Here is a 20,073-nt window from a genome sequence, read left to right as displayed (position 1 = left end):
ATTGTCACTATATTTAGTCTTAGTTTTAGACGTCGTAGCTTCGTTTTTATTTCGTTTTTGTCAGTGAAAAACATTTTTCGTCATAGTTTTAGTCGATGAAATCAACACCGCTTCAGGGGTCTTTGCTACCGATAGAAGAGATTGCACAGAATTGTGCAAGTCATTTAGCTGCATTTTTTAGCATTGCAAGTTGTTGGAAGCCTCTTACAACCAACCTATGTACATGTCCTAGGCTGCCAAAGATAAACACAAGTAGATTACACCTATAACCTATACGTTCTGTGATGGTATGGAGGAGCAGCTGGTATTTAATGACGTCATAAATCTCTTGAATTGTAAGAAAACATCATAATTCATACTGTTATGCAATGGTGTTTTCTAATAAAACTTGAAAAGCTTCCTCTAAGGTGCAGGCCACTTCAAGAATGGAAACTGATTCGGAGCGCGCACCGCACACACACACACACACACACACACACACAGTATGGCCAAACGCATATTATCCATTTAATATACATGTCATAATGCTTATAAACAAAACCCAACTCCACAGGTACATGTCCTGTGTCTGCTACATCAGAATAAATGTTCTTACATACCAGGAGTTTGTATTTTGTGTGATTAATTGGTATTAATTTAAACAGCTGTTTGTGTCATGAGTAAACGCACACAGAAAATAATATTACGCAGTGATAAAGCAACGTCATTCTTTTCCAAAATGAGGCCGGCTTTTCACAGGAGCAATAAAAGCGCCAACCTGTATTAATGGGGAATCACCAAAGTAATAGTTTGATGTGGAATATTGGCTGTAAAGAAGGCTTTCATATCATACTTGCTTGCCTTTTTTTTGTTTTTGTCACATTTCTGAGCCAGTCATGGTCATTGGTCAATAGGAGACTTTGCCAGTCATCCAAGTATTTGCTTAGGAATGTGACAAAAAACTAAACGATCTCCATGAATTCAAGGCTTCATGGGGTGTGTAATTGATAGAAAATAAGTCATATTTTGGGTGAAATACTCCTTTAACTATAATAACTAGGGGTGCTGGTTAAAGTTACAGTTAAGAGTTTTTACACTATGGTGTTTATGATATGAAATGTAAGCTTACCCTCATCACAGTATAACATTACCATGTCGTCAGTCATATTCAAGTCACTTTCAGTTCAGTCCAGCTGACGCTCGTTAAGGTTACTTGCATCAAGGCAATTATGTTCTGTTTCTGCATCAAACAGATCTACACCTAATCTAAGACTCCATCAAAGACAAGATTTTTTTACACCACCCTCTCTGGTATCATATATATATGTTTTAATTTGAGCTGTTGGAAATAACTAGGCTACACTTGGTTGTTAAAGCACAGAAGAAAACAATATAATAATTTGGATTAAACTGATGGGGAAGAATTTTGAAATGAGAATAAAAAAATGTAATCGATTTTTAATCTTGTGTAATTGATAGAAAATAAGTAATTTTTTTCAAAAAATAGCAGATATACAAGCTCATAGTGCGGCACCGAGTGCCGCACTATGAGCTTGTAGATCTGCTATTTTTTGAAAAATCTTGAAAAATATATTTTTTCAAGATTTTTTTTTCTTTTCAAAAAACTGTTAGGATTTAGAAAACATTTTTAAGAATGGCCTCAGGTCTCAATGGGTTAAGTATAATAGACAACCCTGTGTTCCTACCTCTCTCAGGTCTCTCTGTAGACGTGTGTTTATATAATAATACATATAATGTGTTCCTACCTCTCTCAGGTCTCTCTGTAGACGTGTGTTTATATAATAATACATATAATGTGTTCCTACCTCTCTCAGGTCTCTCTGTAGACGTGTGTTTATATAATAATACATATAATGTGTTCCTACCTCTCTCAGGTCTCTCTGTAGACGTGTGTTTATATAATAATACATATAAATGTTCCTACCTCTCTCAGGTCTCTCTGTAGACGTGTGTTTATATAATAATAAATAATGTGGTCCTACCTCTCTCAGGTCTCTCTGTAGACGTGTGTTTATATAATAATACATATAAATGTTCCTACCTCTCTCAGGTCTCTCTGTAGACGTGTGTTCATGTCCTCAGACTTGCACAGGTCCTTGCGGGCCGTGTCCAGGTCCTCCTCCAGCTCGCCGATGCGGCCCACCATGGCCGCCATGCGCTCCTTCATCTGGCCCAGGTCGGCCGTCTGGCGCTCCACCACCTCCTGGAGCTCGCCCATCTTCACCCCGGGCCCCAAGCCCAGTGGGCCCAGTGGGCCCAGCTCCTCCTCCTGGCTCAGAGAGCCGTCCGACGAGCGCTGGAGGGACAGAGAGCACACGATGGGTCACTTTGTTAGTTTAGTCAGGTGGTTGTTAGTTAAGAGAACATAGAGAAAATATATGGGAAGAATCTGAATAATAATGAACCCTTTAAGACCAGGAACGCACGATTTATTTGAGCTATTCAATAAATAGCAGATATACAAGCTCATAGCGCAGCACCGAGTGCCGCGCTATGAGCTTGTAGATCTGCTATTTATTGGAGAAAAAAAACGTGAAAATGTGGGCAAATCTTTGAATATCTATTTTTTCAAAGCGAACATTTGTAACTCAAACAGTCTTAAAGGGTTAAAGCTGCAAGCAGCGATGACCGGGCCCCTCAACGTTCTGTCCACGATACAAGCCTGTGTGGCAATCAGCTGAAAAGTCTATGGCTACATAGCTTAAGCAATTACAGCCTGTCCCTGTTGGCCGTCTAGTCGCATCTAGGAAGTTTCGTAGGTTTTTGATGCTGGGAATTGGAGTTATGGCTGTTTAAAGCCCAGCCAATAGGAAAGCAGCTTAAGTAATTTCAGAATGTCCCCGTTGGCCGTCTAAGTGCACCTAGGAAGTTTGGTAGGTTTTCCATTTGGTTTTCGAAAACATTAAACCTTGGTTTTCGAACCGTATTTATAGTGGGTTAGTTATAGACCAGTGGTTCCCAAACTGGGGGTCCACAGATTATTTTGGGGGGGTGGGGGTCCCCAGATGATTAGCTTAACTCATTCAAACCGGGAAAGCATCCGTATCATTTTAGATTTCTTTGGGCTATTCAAAAACAGCACACAAGCACGACCTACAAGCTCATAGCTATGAGCTTGTAGGTCTGCTATTTTTTGAAAAATCGTGAAAGTGTGTGCAAATCTTTCAATATATATATTTTTGAAAGCAAACATTTGTCAAGTATTTTGTTCCAGAATTAAAGATTTGAGTTACAAATGTTTGCTTTAAAAAATATATATTTTAGGCAAGAAAACTACAAATCACCAGAAGTCTTTTTTCTAAGTCTAATTAATTTTAGTCTAATTTTGGGTCATTTTATCGTCTACTCAGGCTTTTGTGAACATCCCAGACAGTTTATAAGTTGCTTGATTTAGTATTTAGATATTTGATATTCATTTTATCAGAAACGCCCCCTTCCTATACAAACCCATTGTAACTACAAATTCCATCTTAAACATGTCAGATCGTAAAGTAAATGGGAAACACCCGTCCTTGGTTCTGGTGACTGATATTGTCCTTCTAATACGTGAGGAGACCGTGTTTTTTCAATTACTTTTTTCATTTATTTTTAATATTTGTTTTGGAAAATGAAAAATAACATAACACAATAAAATATATATATATAAAATAAATGAAAAAAAGTAATAGTAAAAGTATAACACGGCCCCATCACCTATTAGGAGGGCAGGATGAGTCACCAGAACCAAGGACGGGTGTTTTAAATACATCTAACATGGTTAAAATGGAGTTTGAAGTTTTGAAGGGTTTGTATAGGAAGGGGGTGTGTCTGATAAAAAGAATATCAAATGTCTAAATACTGAATCAAGCAACTTAAAAACTGTCTGGGGGGCTCACAAAAGCCTGAGTAGACGATAAAATTAATTTAAAAAAAAGTGAAATATACCTTTAAGTGCATTCTGTTCTAAAACAAGCAACTAAGAGTATACCTAGCGCTAAGGTAAAAGTGCAATATATCAGCTATACCTACTTTCTGAAACAGATGAGACACATAGCAAAATCAAATGAGCACGAGCTAAAACAAATAAGTAAACATAAGTATATATGTGCTGTTTTTGAATATCCAAAGTATAAAATAATTTTCAATTAAATTAAATTTTATTAAAGTGTCAAATCACAACAAGTTGTCTCAAGACACTTTACATGTAGAGAAGAGACCCGACAATCCCGACAAAAAATAATGGTCTAAGTCAGTGGTTCTCAATCAGTGGTCCGGGGACCACCAGTGGTCCTTGAGGGGGTTCCAGGGGGTCCCCAGCCAAATTAACAGTTAGGAACCAAATGGACCCTTATGTGTCTGTAACTCTGAGAGTGTACAAATGGAACCAAATGGACCCGTTAGGGTCCATTTGGTTCCATTTGTACACTCTCAGAGTTAAATGAACACTGATGATAATGATGACACAGTGTAGATTAAGATCCCCAAGGAATCAAAATGGTTGAGTCCCTTGGCATATCTTTTCAAATAGGGGTCCGTGGGCTGATATGTGTCAATTTAGGGGTCCTTGACGCGAAAAAAAGGTTGAAAACCACTGGTCTAAGTGGTTTACACAGATTGCTTAAAGGGTTAAGAAGAAAGCTGTGAGGGAGGGGGTCCCCATGCGGCCTCACCTTGCCGTTGGTGCTGGGTGTGTCTGCAGAGATGTGGTTGAGCTCAGCGGTGGCGTCCAGCAGAGCTCTCTTCTGAACGTGCTGTTCTCTGAGGTAAGACAGCTGGAAACACACATGAACATTATTAACACCACTGGTTATCACACCATGTTTAGGTCAAGGACCCCCAAGTTAACTCTTAACACATTGGGTGCCAAAACCGTATATATACGGTTTTGGGAATACAACCATGGAGTGCCAAAACCGTATACGGTTTTAGAGAAAAAAAATGTTTGGAAAAAAAAAAAAAAAAAAAAAATGTTTTCCTTCACAGCACCAGGAGATATCATTTTCCGAAGATTTAGACTCCAATCCACTTCCTGGTTAACTTTATGACTTCAAAAGCCTGTATCTCGGCTCCTCAAAAATGGTTAAAAATCCTGGCACTCAACGTACATTTTTTTTAATAAACCTCTGGCACCCCAAGTGTTAAACTGACAGGATTTTACTAGACACGCCTCTCGCCCTCTATGGCAGTGTTGCCAGATTCTGCGAGAGAAATAGGCAACATAAGAACCAATGGGGAGCCACTAGCAGTGTTGCCAGATTCTGCTAGACAAATCAGGGGAAACGGATAGCAAGCTGGTGTACATGACTGAAGTCATGTCTTGTTTGACTACAACTGATCTACAAGCCGACGACAAGTGGATAGCGACCATTCATACGCTCATCATGTGACAGTGTAGTGACCCGTAGCAAACCATTCCCTGAGGTAATCCAGCTAATGGTTAGCGTTCCATTTGACCTCATTCAGACTGAGCCATTAGACAAAAATATATCAAAACTGATTATAGGAACCAATAACCAACCTAATCTAGCTCATGTAGGTTAACCCATTGAGACCGGGAACGCATCTGAGTCATTTTTTCGATGTCTTTGGCTATTCAAAAATAGCAGATCTACAAGCTCATAGCGCGAATAGTGCCGCGCTATGAGCTTGTAGATCTGCTATTTTAGAAAAAAAAGATGTGCAAATCTTTGAATATATATATGCACTTTTAACTCAAATCTTTTCTTCTATTTTCAGATGGGGGTCCGCAGCCAAATACATATAATTCTGGGGGTCCTTGACATGAAAACGTTTGAGAACCAGATATATAAAGCAACATACGTTTAAAAAAAAAAAAAAAAAACGTTAGCATTTAGAAGACATTTGTAGAATCCCCCAGAGGCAAAGATTTGAGTTAAAAATGTTCGCTTTAAAAAAAATATATATATATTAACTCATTTTCTGCCAATCACGCATATATGCGTTCTAATCCATCACTTGCCTGCCAATAACGCATAAATGTTTTTTTTGTTTTTTTATTTGACCCAAAGACCAAGGAGATATGATTTTTCGAAGATCTAGACTCCCATCCACTTCCTTGTTAACTTAAAACTTAAAAATTCTGTAGCTCGGCTCCTGAGTACTTTTTTAATTTCAATGAAAAATCTCTGGCAGACAACTGCAAAATATCTGAAATAATTCAGGCAGGTTAAGTGTTAAAAGATTTGCACAAATTCTAACGACTTTCCAAAAATAGTAGATCTACAAGTATGAGCTTGTATATCTGCTATTTTTTAATCGCCAAATAAAGTGGTTGGTTACACAGATGCGTTCCTGGTCTGATAATAATCCGGAAGAAGTTTCTCTATTTATCAACTAAATGATTGTTTTTTTTATTTTTTCATAATTTACTACATTGACACAGTGAAAATAGCCGATCTACAAGCTCACAACACGTCACATGGTGAAGGTATTATAGGCTGTCTTTGCTTGGTGTTGTGTGTAAAGCTCATTGAACGGCCTTGTTGGTGGAATGTTCTGAACAAATAAACAGACCTCGCCTCGCTGAGCGTTGCTGTGTAAACTACAGGACTGTTTAGTGGTGGGAAAAGTACTCACATGTGTTACTTAAGTAAAAGTATCAATACGGCAATGCAGAAATACTCTGTCACAAGTAAAAAATCTGGAATAAAAAAAATGACTTGAGTAAAAGTACAAAAGTATTGTTATCAAAATATACTTAAAGTGCCAAAAGTAAAACTACTCATTGTGCAGAATGTCCCAATTCACAAGTTCAACATGTATTAAACAAATCCTTTGAAAATAGCCGAACCAAGAGTAAAAGTACTAAAATGTTTGAAAATATGATCTACAAGCTCACAATGCGATCTACAAGCTCACAATGCGTCAATGAGCTTGTAGATCTGCTATTTTCAAATGGCTGAAATATATTTAGGGCTGAAGTGGTTGGTGTGTTTTGTAGGTACAATATTTGCCTCTGAAATGTAGTGGAGTAGAAGTAAAAATATTGGAAATACTCCAGTAAAGTAAAAGATCCTCAAAAGTGTACTTAAGTACAGTACTTGAGTAAATGTACTTAGTTACTTAACACCGCTGGGACTGTTTAGTGAGCGTGTGTTTGTGGATGTGACTGACTGAGACTCAACCCGCTGAACGCTGCATCAAACCGCAAATATCCTGCTCAACAATCCACACACACACACACACACACACACACACACACACAGCCGAGTGCTGTCTTCCTGTGTGTGTGTGTGTGTGTGTGTGTGTGTGTGTGTGTGTGTGTGTGTGTGTGTGCGCGTGCGTGCGTGCGTGCGTGCGTGCGTGCGTGCGTGCGTGCGTGCGTGCGTGCGTGCGTGCGTGCGTGCGTGCGTGCGTGCGTGCGTGCGTGCAATAAAAGGGCCATAGCATGAATCTGAGTTGAAATCTGGGCCACTTTCCCCACATCCTCTCAGAGGCCTTTGTCAATCTGTATCCCATTCAAGAACCATTCTTTCTTTCTTCCTTTCTTTGCGTGAGCTCTCACTGAGAGAGCGTGTGCGAGCACGTGCACGCGCGTGTGTGTGTGTGTGTGTGTGTGTGTGTGTGTGTGTGTGTGTGTGTGTGTGTGTGTGTGTGTGTGTGTGTGTGTGTGTGTGTGTGTGTGTGTGTGCGCGCGCGCGTTGGGAGAGTGTGTGTGCGCTGGGATGATGTCAATTAAATCCCCTCACATTGTGCTGGGTCACTGCTGCCCCTCAGGCCCAGTTTTCCTGAACTGTGGGCCCGTCCTTTATGTCTGAACCACCAGGAATGATGAGTTCACATTTTAGACTGAATCCAATAAGCGGTGCCAGTGTCTCCTAATTACATTTGACTATTTTCAAATGTGATTTCAACGACTCAATGACCTCATAGACCATGTGACTCGATGACCTCATAGACCATTGGTTCTCAAAGTGGGGTCCGGGGACCTCCAGGGGTACTTGAGGGGGTTCCAGGGGGTCCCCAGCTAAATGATGGAAAGGAGCCAAATGGACCCTTATGGGTCTGTAACTCTGAGAGTGTACAAATGGAACCAAATGGACCCTAACGGGTCCATTTGGTTCCATTTGTACACTCTCAGAGTTAAATTAACATTGATTTTACACTATGAATTGGTGTCCCAGAGATATAAATGCCATTACATAGGGGTCCGTAGCCTGATGCATGTCAAACTGGGGGTCCTTGAAATAAAAATGGTTGACTGCTAGAGAGCTGTAAAAATCTTCTCTTATTGGGGTCCCTGGTCCGTGGGGTAATAAGTGTGAATTTAGGGGTCCTTGACATGAAAAAGTTTGAGAACCACTGTCATAGACCATGTGACTCGATGACCTCATAGACGGTGCACAACGCTACCGTTTTGCTTTTGTGTTTGTTTATGGAAAGCGGCTGATAGGCCAACGCGGCGCTGTTAGGCTACGATAGTGAAAACCTGATTCACACTGGCCCGTGCGCCTAGTGCAGGGTTTCTCAAAGCGGGTGCCATGACACCCTGGGGTGCAGTGACGTGACGTGACGTCCAGGGGTGTCGCAGAATACTTTGATAATATTTGGAATGTATCAAAAACTCTTAACTACTTTAACCATAACCCTCTATACTTGATTTGCTCGGTGAGCTCTTTCTACATCTACACCATATCTCTTCACCAAAAAATAGCTGATCTACAAGCTCACAACGCGTCACAAAGTCACAACGCATCACTTTGTGACGCGTTGTGAGCTTGTAGATCGGCTATTTTTTTTATAAATTTAACTCACAGAATTGACGTTGAGTCAAACAAGAATAAATATGACTTGACAGTCATATTATTAGCAGCTGCATGCTGTATTGTGTGTGTGTGTGTGTGTGTGTGTGTGTGTGTGTGTGTGTGTGTGTGTGTGTCCAACTACTCAAGTGAAAGTATCAATCCTGCACACACACACACACACACACACACTGGCCATGAGCTGTTTCACCGGTGGCGTATTTCCACATTCCATTCAAACAGCTGTGAGAGGGGGACGATACATGTCGCAGGACAGCCAATGAACAAATACATGTCGCAGGACAGCCAATGAACAAATACATGTCGCGGATGACCACGTCTGAGCCTGTTTCTAGAGCAGCTTGGCAGCTGCTAAAAATGTCATCATGTCCATATACACTTTCGATGTGATAATTGTGTCACAAAGAACTGTACCAGGCATCATGCGAGCTACAAGCTCACAACGCGTCACTTTGTGACGCGTTGTGAGCTTGCAATGGATAAAGTGTCTGATTTACAAGCTCACAACGCGTCACAAAGTGACGCGTTGTGAGCTTGTAGATCGGCTATGTTTGGTGAACATTACCACAAGATTAGTGGATATGTTCAATCTGTCCTAATGGAAACTGACACTGTATGTTAGGAAAGAATTACATTTTTTTACGTCCCGTAACGCGACATAAATGTAAGGTGCCATAAAGTAACAATGTCATTCAGGGGATGCCGTGGATGACAAAGCAATATTTACAGGGTTTGACCACCACTGACCTAGTGAGCGCGGGCGTTGGGAGCTATTTGTGTTGCGCACGACACGATGCACACGCAGGGACGTGCACAGATACTGTAGACTCTAGGTGGTGCTAGAGCACCTGCCCTTTGCCCTCTTGACCAGAAGTGCCCTTTTGAAAAAAGGGCACAGCAGGGGTCTTCAACAGGGGGTCCAGGACCCCTAGCGGGGTCCTCAGAGTTACTACAGGGGGTCCGCCAAATCTTTATGTGATATGATTTGTTCTTATTACCATAACCACTCGAAACCTAGCATCCCTTTTCTGAGGAGAACTTTATCCAAAAATAGCAGATCTACAAGCCCACAACGCCTCGCGCTGCGAGGCGTTGTGGGCTTGTAGATCGGCTATTTTGGGCAAAGAGGTATAGGTGTAGAGGGAAAAAAGAGCAGACCAAGTAAACAAAAAAAAGTATAATTTACTTGAGCACCTGCCCCTCAAAATGTCTGTGCACGCCACTGATGCACAGCCACAGTAATTAGGTTATGGCCATAATTATGAATGAAGCATTCAGAGCATGTTTCATTCATGCTTTATTTTGCTTGTGCTGGAGACACATCATTAGCCTATTAGGCTACATACCGAAAATAATGGAGCAGAAACTGAATGGAGTCATTTGAATGCATTTTCTGCAGGAAACAAGATTCAGTTTTTTTTTTCTGTGACATAACATCCATGTCGACGCTTTTAACGCATACAGTGCCAGTCAACGAGGTCATCGCGACCACATTAATTATCTGCCTTTGAAAATAGCATGTCTGGGCCAAAAATACATGGTAAAAAAAAAAAAAAAGTACACTGGAGCCGAGATACAGCCTTTTTAAAACTCTTAAACTGCCAGGGTTCTGCCAGCATGTTTCCAGGTAAAACATGAAAACATGTTATTTTTTTCTCTGTTTATCTTTTTTAACATTGAAGTGAAGGGAGCAGCAACTTTTCAATCAATCTCCAAAAAGAGATATGTTATGCAATAGAGGAACATTCCATTTGGCTGTAGGGGTGCTTAGTGTCTGATTTAACATATACTATTGGTTTCTCCCAATACATCATGATGTATATCCTATTTTTTGGCAAACTATTAGTTAATTAATATAACAAACTAGGCCATTTTTTAAAAATATAATTCGACCAAGAGATTGGCAGTCGACTCAGACACCCCTCGACTAATTAGTCAACTAATGGAGGTCAGGCCTAATGCCTGCATGGTAAATTGTCATGCACTTCCCTAGTGAGCACACTAACCAACTCCTGAGTGTGAATTGGCAGGGACGTGCACAGATAGACTCTAGGTGGTGCTAGAGCACCTGCCCTTTGCCCTCCTGACCAGAAGTGCCCTTTTGAAAAATATATATATATATATTTTTTTTTTCAGTTTACAGCAGGGGTCTTCACCAGGGGGTCCTCAGAGTTACTACAGGGGGTCTGCCAATTCTTTATGTGATAGGATTTTTCTTTTTACCATAACCACTCGAAACCTAAGCATCCCTTTTCTGAGGAGAACTTTAGCCTGTAGACCGGCTATTTTTGGCAAAGAGGTATAGGTGTAGAGGGAAAAAAGAGCAGACCAAGTAAACAAAAAAAAGTATAATTTACTTGAGCACCTGCCCCTCAAAATGTCTGTGCACGCCACTGTGAATTGGACCCAGAGGGCCGGTTAAGGGTCCCCGTTTACACTCAGAGATATAACCACTTGAGCCTTTTGTTTTATTCTTTGTGCAGAAGCTTCACAACGTGTTCATTTGGGGAAATGTTTGCCTGTAACGACATGCCCAACATAAAGACGCCAGTTTGAATGTGGTTAAATCAACACTTCAGCTGTGTGTGTGTGTGTGTGTGTGTGTGTGTGTGTGTGTGTGTGTGTGTGTGTGTGTGTGTGTGTTCTTACCTCTTTGTGCGAGGAGGTGAGCTGTTCTTCTAATGTGCTGCATCGTTCCAGCGCCACGCGTAGTCGTTCCCTCACCTGAACACAACACAACCCATTAACACTCATTAACACACACTCACCTGAACACAACACAACCCATTAACACTTATTAACACACTCATTAACACACACTCACCTGAACACAACACAACCCATTAACACTTATTAACAAACTCATTAACACACACTCACCTGAACACAACACAACCCATTAACACTTATTAACACACTCATTAACACACACTCACCTGAACACAACACAACCCATTAACACTTATTAACACACTCATTAACACACACTCACCTGAACACAACACAACCCATTAACACTTATTAACACACTCATTAACACACACTCACCAACATACTCATAACTGCAGTTATGGCTGTTTAAACCCCAGCCAATAGGAACGCAGATCAACAAATTACAGCCTGTCTCTATTTGCCGTGTAAGGGGACCCACAAAGTTTGGGGCCAAAACTTTAGCATGCTGGAGTTATGGCTGTTTAAAGCCCAGCCAATAGGAACACAGAGTGGGCGGGGCTTAAGACATTATAGCCCTTTCCTATAGACCATATTCACACAGCGGCCATGTTGCTATTAAGTCAATGAAGTGCCACCCCGGTTGCCACGGCAACGGGGTGGCACTTTCAATGTTAAATTCCAAAATGGCCACCGTGTGAATATGGTCTATTGGCCGTCTAAGAGCACCCACCGACTTCGGGGCGTTTAGCATGCTGGGAATTGGAGTTATGGTCAGCCAATAGGAACGCAGCGGGGGCGGGGCAATGGCTATTCTGATGGCAGACCCCTGACCAGTGTTGGTGCGGAAATTAGGCTATTTAACCCATTGAGACCTGAGGCCGATTCTACATGTCTCCTAAATCTCAACAGTATTCTGAAAAACGTATGTTTCTATTAGGGCTGCACGATATATCGTTATCGTATCGCTATCGCGGTATGAACGTGCGCGATGTCAGTATCGCAAAAGGCAACGATATCGGCGATATAAATCCCCCCGCTCATCCACTGCTAAAGCGAGCAACATCCCTTTATTCTAGTCAGTAAATAAACCAACCCTCCGTTTCTCCCTCTCTTTCATGCGCCTGTTGGGGTGTGTGTGTGTGTGTGTGTGTGTGTGTGTGTGTGTGTGTGTGTGTGTGTGTGTGTGTGTGTGTGTGTGTGTGTGTGTGTGTGTGTGTGTGTGTGTGTCAGCTGCGCAGCCAGCAGCTGAGCTGATTTCACCGTTTATCCTCTGCGCGATTTTCCTGTGAATACATTTTTTTTTAGACACCAGTCAGTGCCTTTGGTTGAGGTTGGTAGGTTTGATTTGTAGCCTATATTCCAGTTTAAAATGCTGCGGATCAAGCAATGCTTTTGACAGGGAGAGAGAGAGAGCGAGAGAGAGAGAGAGAGGGAGAGAGAGAGAGAGAGAGAGCGAGCGAGCGAGGATTCCGTAGTAGCCTACCGAACGATGTGGCCCATGTTTTTTTCAACACCAAAATATAGTTTAATACATTTAAGAAAATACAGCGAAATCCCACAATTATGAGAGTCTTAATATAAGATAAACAAATTAAAAGTTTAGGCTATCAATATCAAACAAGAGTAGAGTGACCTCACCTCTTTGATGGACAAGAAATAAATAATCCTTTTTCAAACAACATCCATGTTCTGTTAGTTTGTCAACAATTATCTAAATGGAAAGTTTATTTCAGCAGCTAGAATGTGACAGTTTGTTTGAGCCCGTTTTGGTGCGCAACACAGCCCTCGTTAGATTAAATTGCTTTCACCTTGTTGTACTGCTGTGCGGAGTGTGCGCAGCAGGGCAGATCCCCGCCAGGCCAGGGTGACCTACCCAGGCCAATGAAATTCATAGGCAGTCATAGTAGACAATTAGAATGACATCTGCTAAAACTGACTCATATACTGATACAGAACCATATATTGGCTATGTATTGTCCCTTTCGGGTGGAAACCTTGTATGTTCCTTTTTTTAATTATTTAAAAACAATTTAAAATGATGAAAATAGCCAATCTACAAGCTATAATTAGTATTAATAATTAAGAAATACTATGTTTTAACTAGTGAAAAATCAACTTAAGTCATTATTAGTGCAAGTTAAATCACATTTAATTTTAATGAAAATAAATGTAAAAAAAACAAATACATAAAATCTCTAATCTGTGAATCTAATGTGATTAATGTGACCCCTTCTTCAGTCAGTGAAGTCCAGGGCTGAATGTGACATATATTGAGACCAACTAAACATTATTTTGTGAAATAAATGGGTTATATTTCACAGATAGTTATACTATTCTTATAATATATTAAAATAAAATCATCCTTAACCCTCAAATTACATTAATTATTTATGTGGACTTTATTTTTTGGTCCTTCCTGCCCCGGCATTTGGCCTTTGTGCCCTAAAAGAAAATTCAACACCAAAGGCCAAGTGGCCTTGCCCCTAAAATGACAAAATTCCAGGCCTGGTGTGAACCCAATAGCACTTAAAATGTGACAAGTGATATTGACTTGTCAGTTTTTTGAAGAATTTGACGTTGCAACACTTGAAATATAGAATATGACATTTGAACGGTAATATCGTATATCGTATCGATATCGAGATATCTGCCATATATATTGTGATATGAATTTTTGTCCATATCGTGCAGCCCTAGTTTCTATATCAGTGGTGCTCAATCTTTCTCATGTCAAGGACCCCCAAAATGATATGTATTTGGCCGCGGACCCCCATCAAAATATGTTGTTCCAGGGACCCCCCCAGAAGCAAAGATTTGAGTTAAAAATGTTCGCTTTAAAAATATATTTACACAAGATTTGCACACATTTTCACTATTATTCAAAAATAGCAGATCTACAAGCTCGTAGTGCGGCACTCGGTGCCACACTACGAGCTTGTAGATCTGCTATTTTTGAATAGCCCAAAGTGTAAAATAATGCTTTTTAGCTCAAATCTAAAAATTACACAGTTCCAGGTCTTAATGGGTTAATATAGAAGGATAAAACACACACACACACACACACACACACGGCCTACCTTCTCATCCAGGGCTTTGTGATGTTCGAAGAGGGACTTGAGGGCTTTGAGGACCTCCACCTCACTAGAGACCCCTGCTGGAGACTGGGCCTGTCTCTTCACCACCGTCATCCTCAGGCTGCGCTCATGACGAGATACCAGACACTCCAGATGCTCCAGGAGCAGCTACACACAATAATAACACAACAACACACTATAAACAGGGGTGCACATAACTGGTGCGCAGGTGCGCACCCAAAATAAATAATGCGCACCACATCAGACGACGCGAGGCGCTTTTGCGTACCTAACAGCTGGGACAGGAATTTCCAAGCTTTTATTTTTTAGCAAAACTAAAAATAAAAAAAATAAAAAAACTAACCCAAAATTTATCATATAAATTTTGCCTGATGAATACCTAAGGGTCGAAACGTTGCATTATTAAAAAAGAGTTTCTTGGAGCTTGAAACAGTGTGCGGACCTCCTCCTTCTTTTCCTATATCAATAATAAACCTTTTTTTTTTCATAATAATGAATGCCCAACTGTATTCCTTCGTCATATTACGGTATCATACAAAAGTGGCGAAAATAGCCAAACTTATAGATTGTTGGCTATTTCAATAGAACAAAAAACAAGATTCTTTTTTTCTCCATTTCCTGAAAATGAACGGTTTGGACAGACAGACAGACAACATTAACAGTGTTTCAGGGAGACGGCTCCACTGTGTGGAGATTGTTCTGGTAATTAAAAACTGGAGAACTTGTGGGTGGCTCACATGTCCATAGCTCTGATAAGACTGTGTGTGTGTGTGTGTGTGTGTGTGTGTGTGTGTGTGTGTGTGTGTGTGTGTGTGTGTGTGTGTGTGTGTGTGTGTGTGTGTGTGAGACACTGACTCGTGTGTTGTTCCTCTCCGCCTTCAGCTCTGCGATCTCCTCCTCCTTCTCCAGTAGATGTTCTCGGCAGATGTTCACCTCCTTGGTCAGCGCCGCAAACTCCTGCAGACACAACAGAACACACAGCGAGCATGAGGTTCTGCTTCCTGTCATCAGCAGGTCTCAGGTCCTCACTTTACACCCTGGGTTCACAAACTTGTCAGGCCGCAACCCCCCAAAATGAATCATATTTGAACTGGGGACCCCCCAAAAATAATCATATTTGAACTGGGGACCCCCCAAAAATAATCATATTTGAACTGGGGACCCCCCACCCTGACAAGCACTTGGAGTTGTAGGCATTCCATTTAGTTTGACTCGGTTCCACAGATAAATATTGTGAAAGTAGCCGATCTACAAGCTCACAACTAGGGCTGTGCAATAATCGTATCGTATTCCTTGCCGATAATCGTATGGATACGGGAGGAGATGCTGTGTGACGCGGCAAAAAAACAAAAAAAAAACATCAGCTATGGTGTTTGTGTCTGAGACACTTTTTTTTTTTTAAAGACAATATTTCATTTGCAGTTATTAATGATTCAATCTTTTGCATTTATCCATCAAAACATTATTTACTTGTATTTGAATTAATGTCCTTGCTTTTAGTTTTTTAAGTTTTTCAAATTGGTTTAGAAATGTGGAAACTTTACATTTTCTGACGATATATTATTGGTCATCTATTGTGAGGCTGTAGGGGCAATACCCAATTAAAAAAAAATAGCAGAACTACAAGCTCGTAGCGCGACACCCAGTGCCGCACTACGAGCTTGTAGATCTGCTATTTTTTTGAAAAATCGTGAAAGATTTGTGCAAATCTTTGGATATATGTATTTTTAAAGCGAACATTTGTAACTCAAATCTTTGCTTCTGGGGGATTCTACAAATATCTTCTAAATCCTAACAGTTTTCTGAAAAAACATATACATCTTTGCTATAATATCAGTGGTTCTCAAAAATGATATGGCCGTGGACCCCCCATCTCAAAATATTTTGTCCCTAGAAGTTGTAACAGAGTTAAAAATGTTCACTTAAAAAAATATTTATTCAAAGATTTGGGCACATTTTCATGATTTTTCAAAAATATCAGATCTACAAGCTCATAGCGCAGCACTCGCTATGAGCTTGTAGATCTGATATTTTTGAACAGCCAAAGAAATCTAAAATGACACAGATGCGTTCCAGGTCTTAAAGGGTTAAGTCTCCTGAATGAACTCCTAATGAGAGATTGTGCTGGTCCTAACCGGCTTGTGACACTACAGTCTGCTCACAGAGATGATAAATGCATGTCTGTCGTAACACCCGCACCGACTGTGTTTTAGTAAATACATCTATGATAGCGCTAACTAGAAGGAGTTCAGTGTGTGTGAACGCTGTAGCACATTCCAAAATAACTGAATTAACATAATGGCCCCGTTTGGCTTCCTGAGTCTGACACCATAAATAATGGAGAGAACAATTCACATGTTTTTCCAACAACATTGGTTTTCGTCCAGAGAGTCTCTAATGAAGCAAAGCTGTCCTTGAAACCACGTGATCAATTGTTAACCCATTAAGATCTGAGAACGATTCAAAAACTGTCTTCTAAAACCCCAACAGTTTTATGAAAAACCTATGTTTCTATGTGAGTGGTTCTCAATCTTTTTCATGTCAAGGACCCCTACAATTATATGTATTTGACCACGGACCCACTTGTAGTATTTCTTACCATAAGGTGTGCTAATACTACAGATTCATATACATTTTAAATATATATATTTATGATTTTTAATATACAGTATGTATATATATATATATTTGTATTTATCGGTTATCGGTGTCGGTCTTGAGACCCCCCTTGAGACTGAGTGTGGTTCTCAATCTTTTTCATGTCAAGGACCCCTGCAATTATATGTATTTGACCGCGGACCCCCATCTCAAAATATGTTGTTCCAGGGACCCCCCAGAAGCAAAGATTTGAGTTGAAAATGTTCACTTAAAAAATATATATATATTCAAAGATCACAAATGTTCCAGATTAAAAAAAAAGCAGATCTACAAGCTCATAGCGAAATCAGAAAAAAACTGAATTGTGACCCCAAAAATCACAATCGAATCGTGAGACAGCAGAAGATTCACAGCTCTAGTACCTACATACACACACACACACACACACTATTTGGACATTGGCCCAAAAAGCATGCACGCCCGCACAGATTTCAACGCCCTGCCTGTCATGTTCAGCCTTCTTCCTGAGTCAAAAATAAAAATGTCAATCGTAGTATTAGTTAGAAGGCCTGCCCGCTGTTACAGTTCAGTTGTTTTTTTTAAAGGAATACCGTGGGGAGAAGGCCATGGCATATATAACCTACATATGTGTGAGGTGTTCATCGTACAATTAGATACCTGCCTTGGGGAGCATATTGCATTTTGTTTAGTCACATTCATAACTTGACAAAACATATCCCTATCCTGGCCATGTCATAATAGGTAATAAGTTCAAGAGACTGGTTTGTAAGGAAAAAGACAGGGGCCGAGGATAGAGCCCTGTGCCCCCCCCCCCCCCCCCCCCGGTCGACAGAGGGTTTCAGTGGTTAACCTGCATGTGAGGACATGCTTCTTTCTTTTGCTGTTGTTCATAAAAGTACAATGAATGTCATAAAACAGCAGAGAACGGAGAGATGGAAAGATGGCCGTTATCCCGTTATAGGAAACGTCAGGAGGGTGGAAGAGGCTTCCATGTGACTTGAAGCCTGCAGCGTGTTTTAGCAGAGTTTAATGTAGGAAAGGAAAAGAGAGAAAAAGAGCATATTTGCCAAGTTGTCCGTTTAAAACATTATATTCACCTCTCTCGCTCTCTGAGAGAGAGATATGGTTTTCCCTAATGAAGTCACACACACAAACAGTGGTGGAAAGTAACTAAGTACATTTACTCAAGTACTGTACTGTAATCTACGGTACAGTAATATGGTACTTTTACTCCACTACATGTATTTGAAAACTTTAGTTAATAGTTACTTTGTAGATTTTTATTATTATTAGAAAACATACATTAACCACTTCAGCTCTACATTTCGGCCATTTGAAAATAGCCGATCTACAAGCTTGCGACGCGACGCACTGTGAGCTTGTAGATCTGCTATTTTCAAAAGATTTTTATACATTTTATGAATTTGAAAACTTGTGAAATCAAACGGGACATTCTGCATAGTGAGTACTTTCTACTTTAAGTACATTTTGATACCAATACTTTTGTACTTTAAGTCAAGTAAATTTTGAATTCCGGACTTCAGTATTTCTACATTGCAATTGATACTTTTACTTGAGTGGAAAAAATGGAGTACTTTTTCCACACACACACACACACACACACACGCACACACACACACAACCCCCCCCCCCCCACACACACACACACACACACACACACACACACACACACACACACACACACACACACACACATTAGATGCATGGTTGGGTACAGAGAATGTGCCATGCTGATTCCTGGGCCCCTGCAGGACAAGCAGTGAGTGGCCAGTGAGCAGTAAGCTCCTCCTCCTTACATTTACATAAAGCAGTGAGTGGGCAGTGAGCAGTAAGCTCCTCCTCCTTACATTGACACAAGCAGTGAGTGGGCAGTAAGCTCCTCCTCCTTACATTTACATAAAGCAGTGAGTGGGCAGTGAGCAGTAAGCTCCTCCTCCTTACATTTACACAAGCAGTGAGTGGGCAGTGAGCAGTAAGCTCCTCCTCCTTACATTGACACAAGGAACTAGGTTTTGCCTTTTTTTCAGGCAGCAGCGCTACAGCTCCAACACACACACACACACACACACACACACACGTTTGTATTACTATTCTTGTGAGGACATCAACACTGTATGACAGCCATTTTATGAATGCCATTTAAAAATATATATATTTTGCCATTTTCAACCATAAGCCTAAAGCCGAAAAACAGCAGATCTACAAGCTCACAACGCGTCGCGCTGCGACGCGTTGTGAGCTTATAGATCGGCTGTTTTTCGGTGCATGACACTGGCGCGCAACTAAGTATAAATCATGTTTAACTCTAATTCCAATCCCTAAACCTAAACCTCTAAATGTCTAATCCTGACCTGAATGTTTTTCTGATTGTTAACGTATCTCTAAAAATCGCTTTTTTAACTATAAAACAACCATTTACATTGTGAGAACCAGGAAAACGGTCCTCACAATGTATATTTCTTCAAATTCCACTGTACTTGGTCCTCGCAAGTATAGGAATACAAACAAACACACACACACACACCTCTTTGCCCAACAGGCCTCTCTCTCTGGACTCCTCCAACAACTGGCACACATTCTGCTCTGCTTTCATAGTTAAAAAAAAAGAAAAGAAAGCGGAGTTTGCCATTGGCCAGGGTCACAGACGGTCTCTCCTCTAAGCCAATGAGAGAACAGAGGAGGCGGACCCCCCGTTGGTAATTACAGTGTGGCTGATTTCCTGCATTCCAGAGTAGAAGCAGAGGGTGGAGCTGTGCTGCTGGAAGAGCCAGAGCACAGCTCTGTGAAAGCAGTGCTTCTCAACCTTTACAGGCCAAGACCCCCCAACAATAATCACATTTTAACTGGGGACCCCCTCAAAATGATCATATTTCAACTGGGGACCCCCGAAAATAATCATATTT

At 40.8% G+C, this 20,073-nt stretch overlaps 1 protein-coding gene across 5 annotated transcripts in view; it reads right to left on the bottom strand.

Moving 5' to 3' along the window:
• The window catches only part of ppfia1 (PTPRF interacting protein alpha 1), a 132,368-nt gene that overhangs the window by 71,568 nt on the left and 40,727 nt on the right, over nt 1–20,073 (bottom strand). For all 5 annotated transcript variants that reach the window (XM_084059162.1, XM_084059165.1, XM_084059163.1 and 2 more), the window contains exons 3-7: nt 15,386–15,487; nt 14,513–14,677; nt 11,412–11,486; nt 4,650–4,751; nt 2,042–2,296 (exon numbers count right to left, since the gene is read on the bottom strand). In XM_084059162.1, coding sequence (XP_083915288.1) covers nt 2,042–2,296; nt 4,650–4,751; nt 11,412–11,486; nt 14,513–14,677; nt 15,386–15,487 — 699 coding nt within the window. The remainder of the gene's footprint in view (nt 1–2,041; nt 2,297–4,649; nt 4,752–11,411; nt 11,487–14,512; nt 14,678–15,385; nt 15,488–20,073) is intronic.

This window comes from Gymnoscopelus microlampas (genome assembly GCF_963454915.1).
Source record: "Gymnoscopelus microlampas genome assembly, chromosome: 1".
Taxonomy (NCBI): Eukaryota; Metazoa; Chordata; class Actinopteri; order Myctophiformes; family Myctophidae; genus Gymnoscopelus; species Gymnoscopelus microlampas.
The sequence above is the reverse complement of the archived record's forward strand: the minus strand, read 5'-3'. Positions and strand labels throughout refer to the sequence as shown.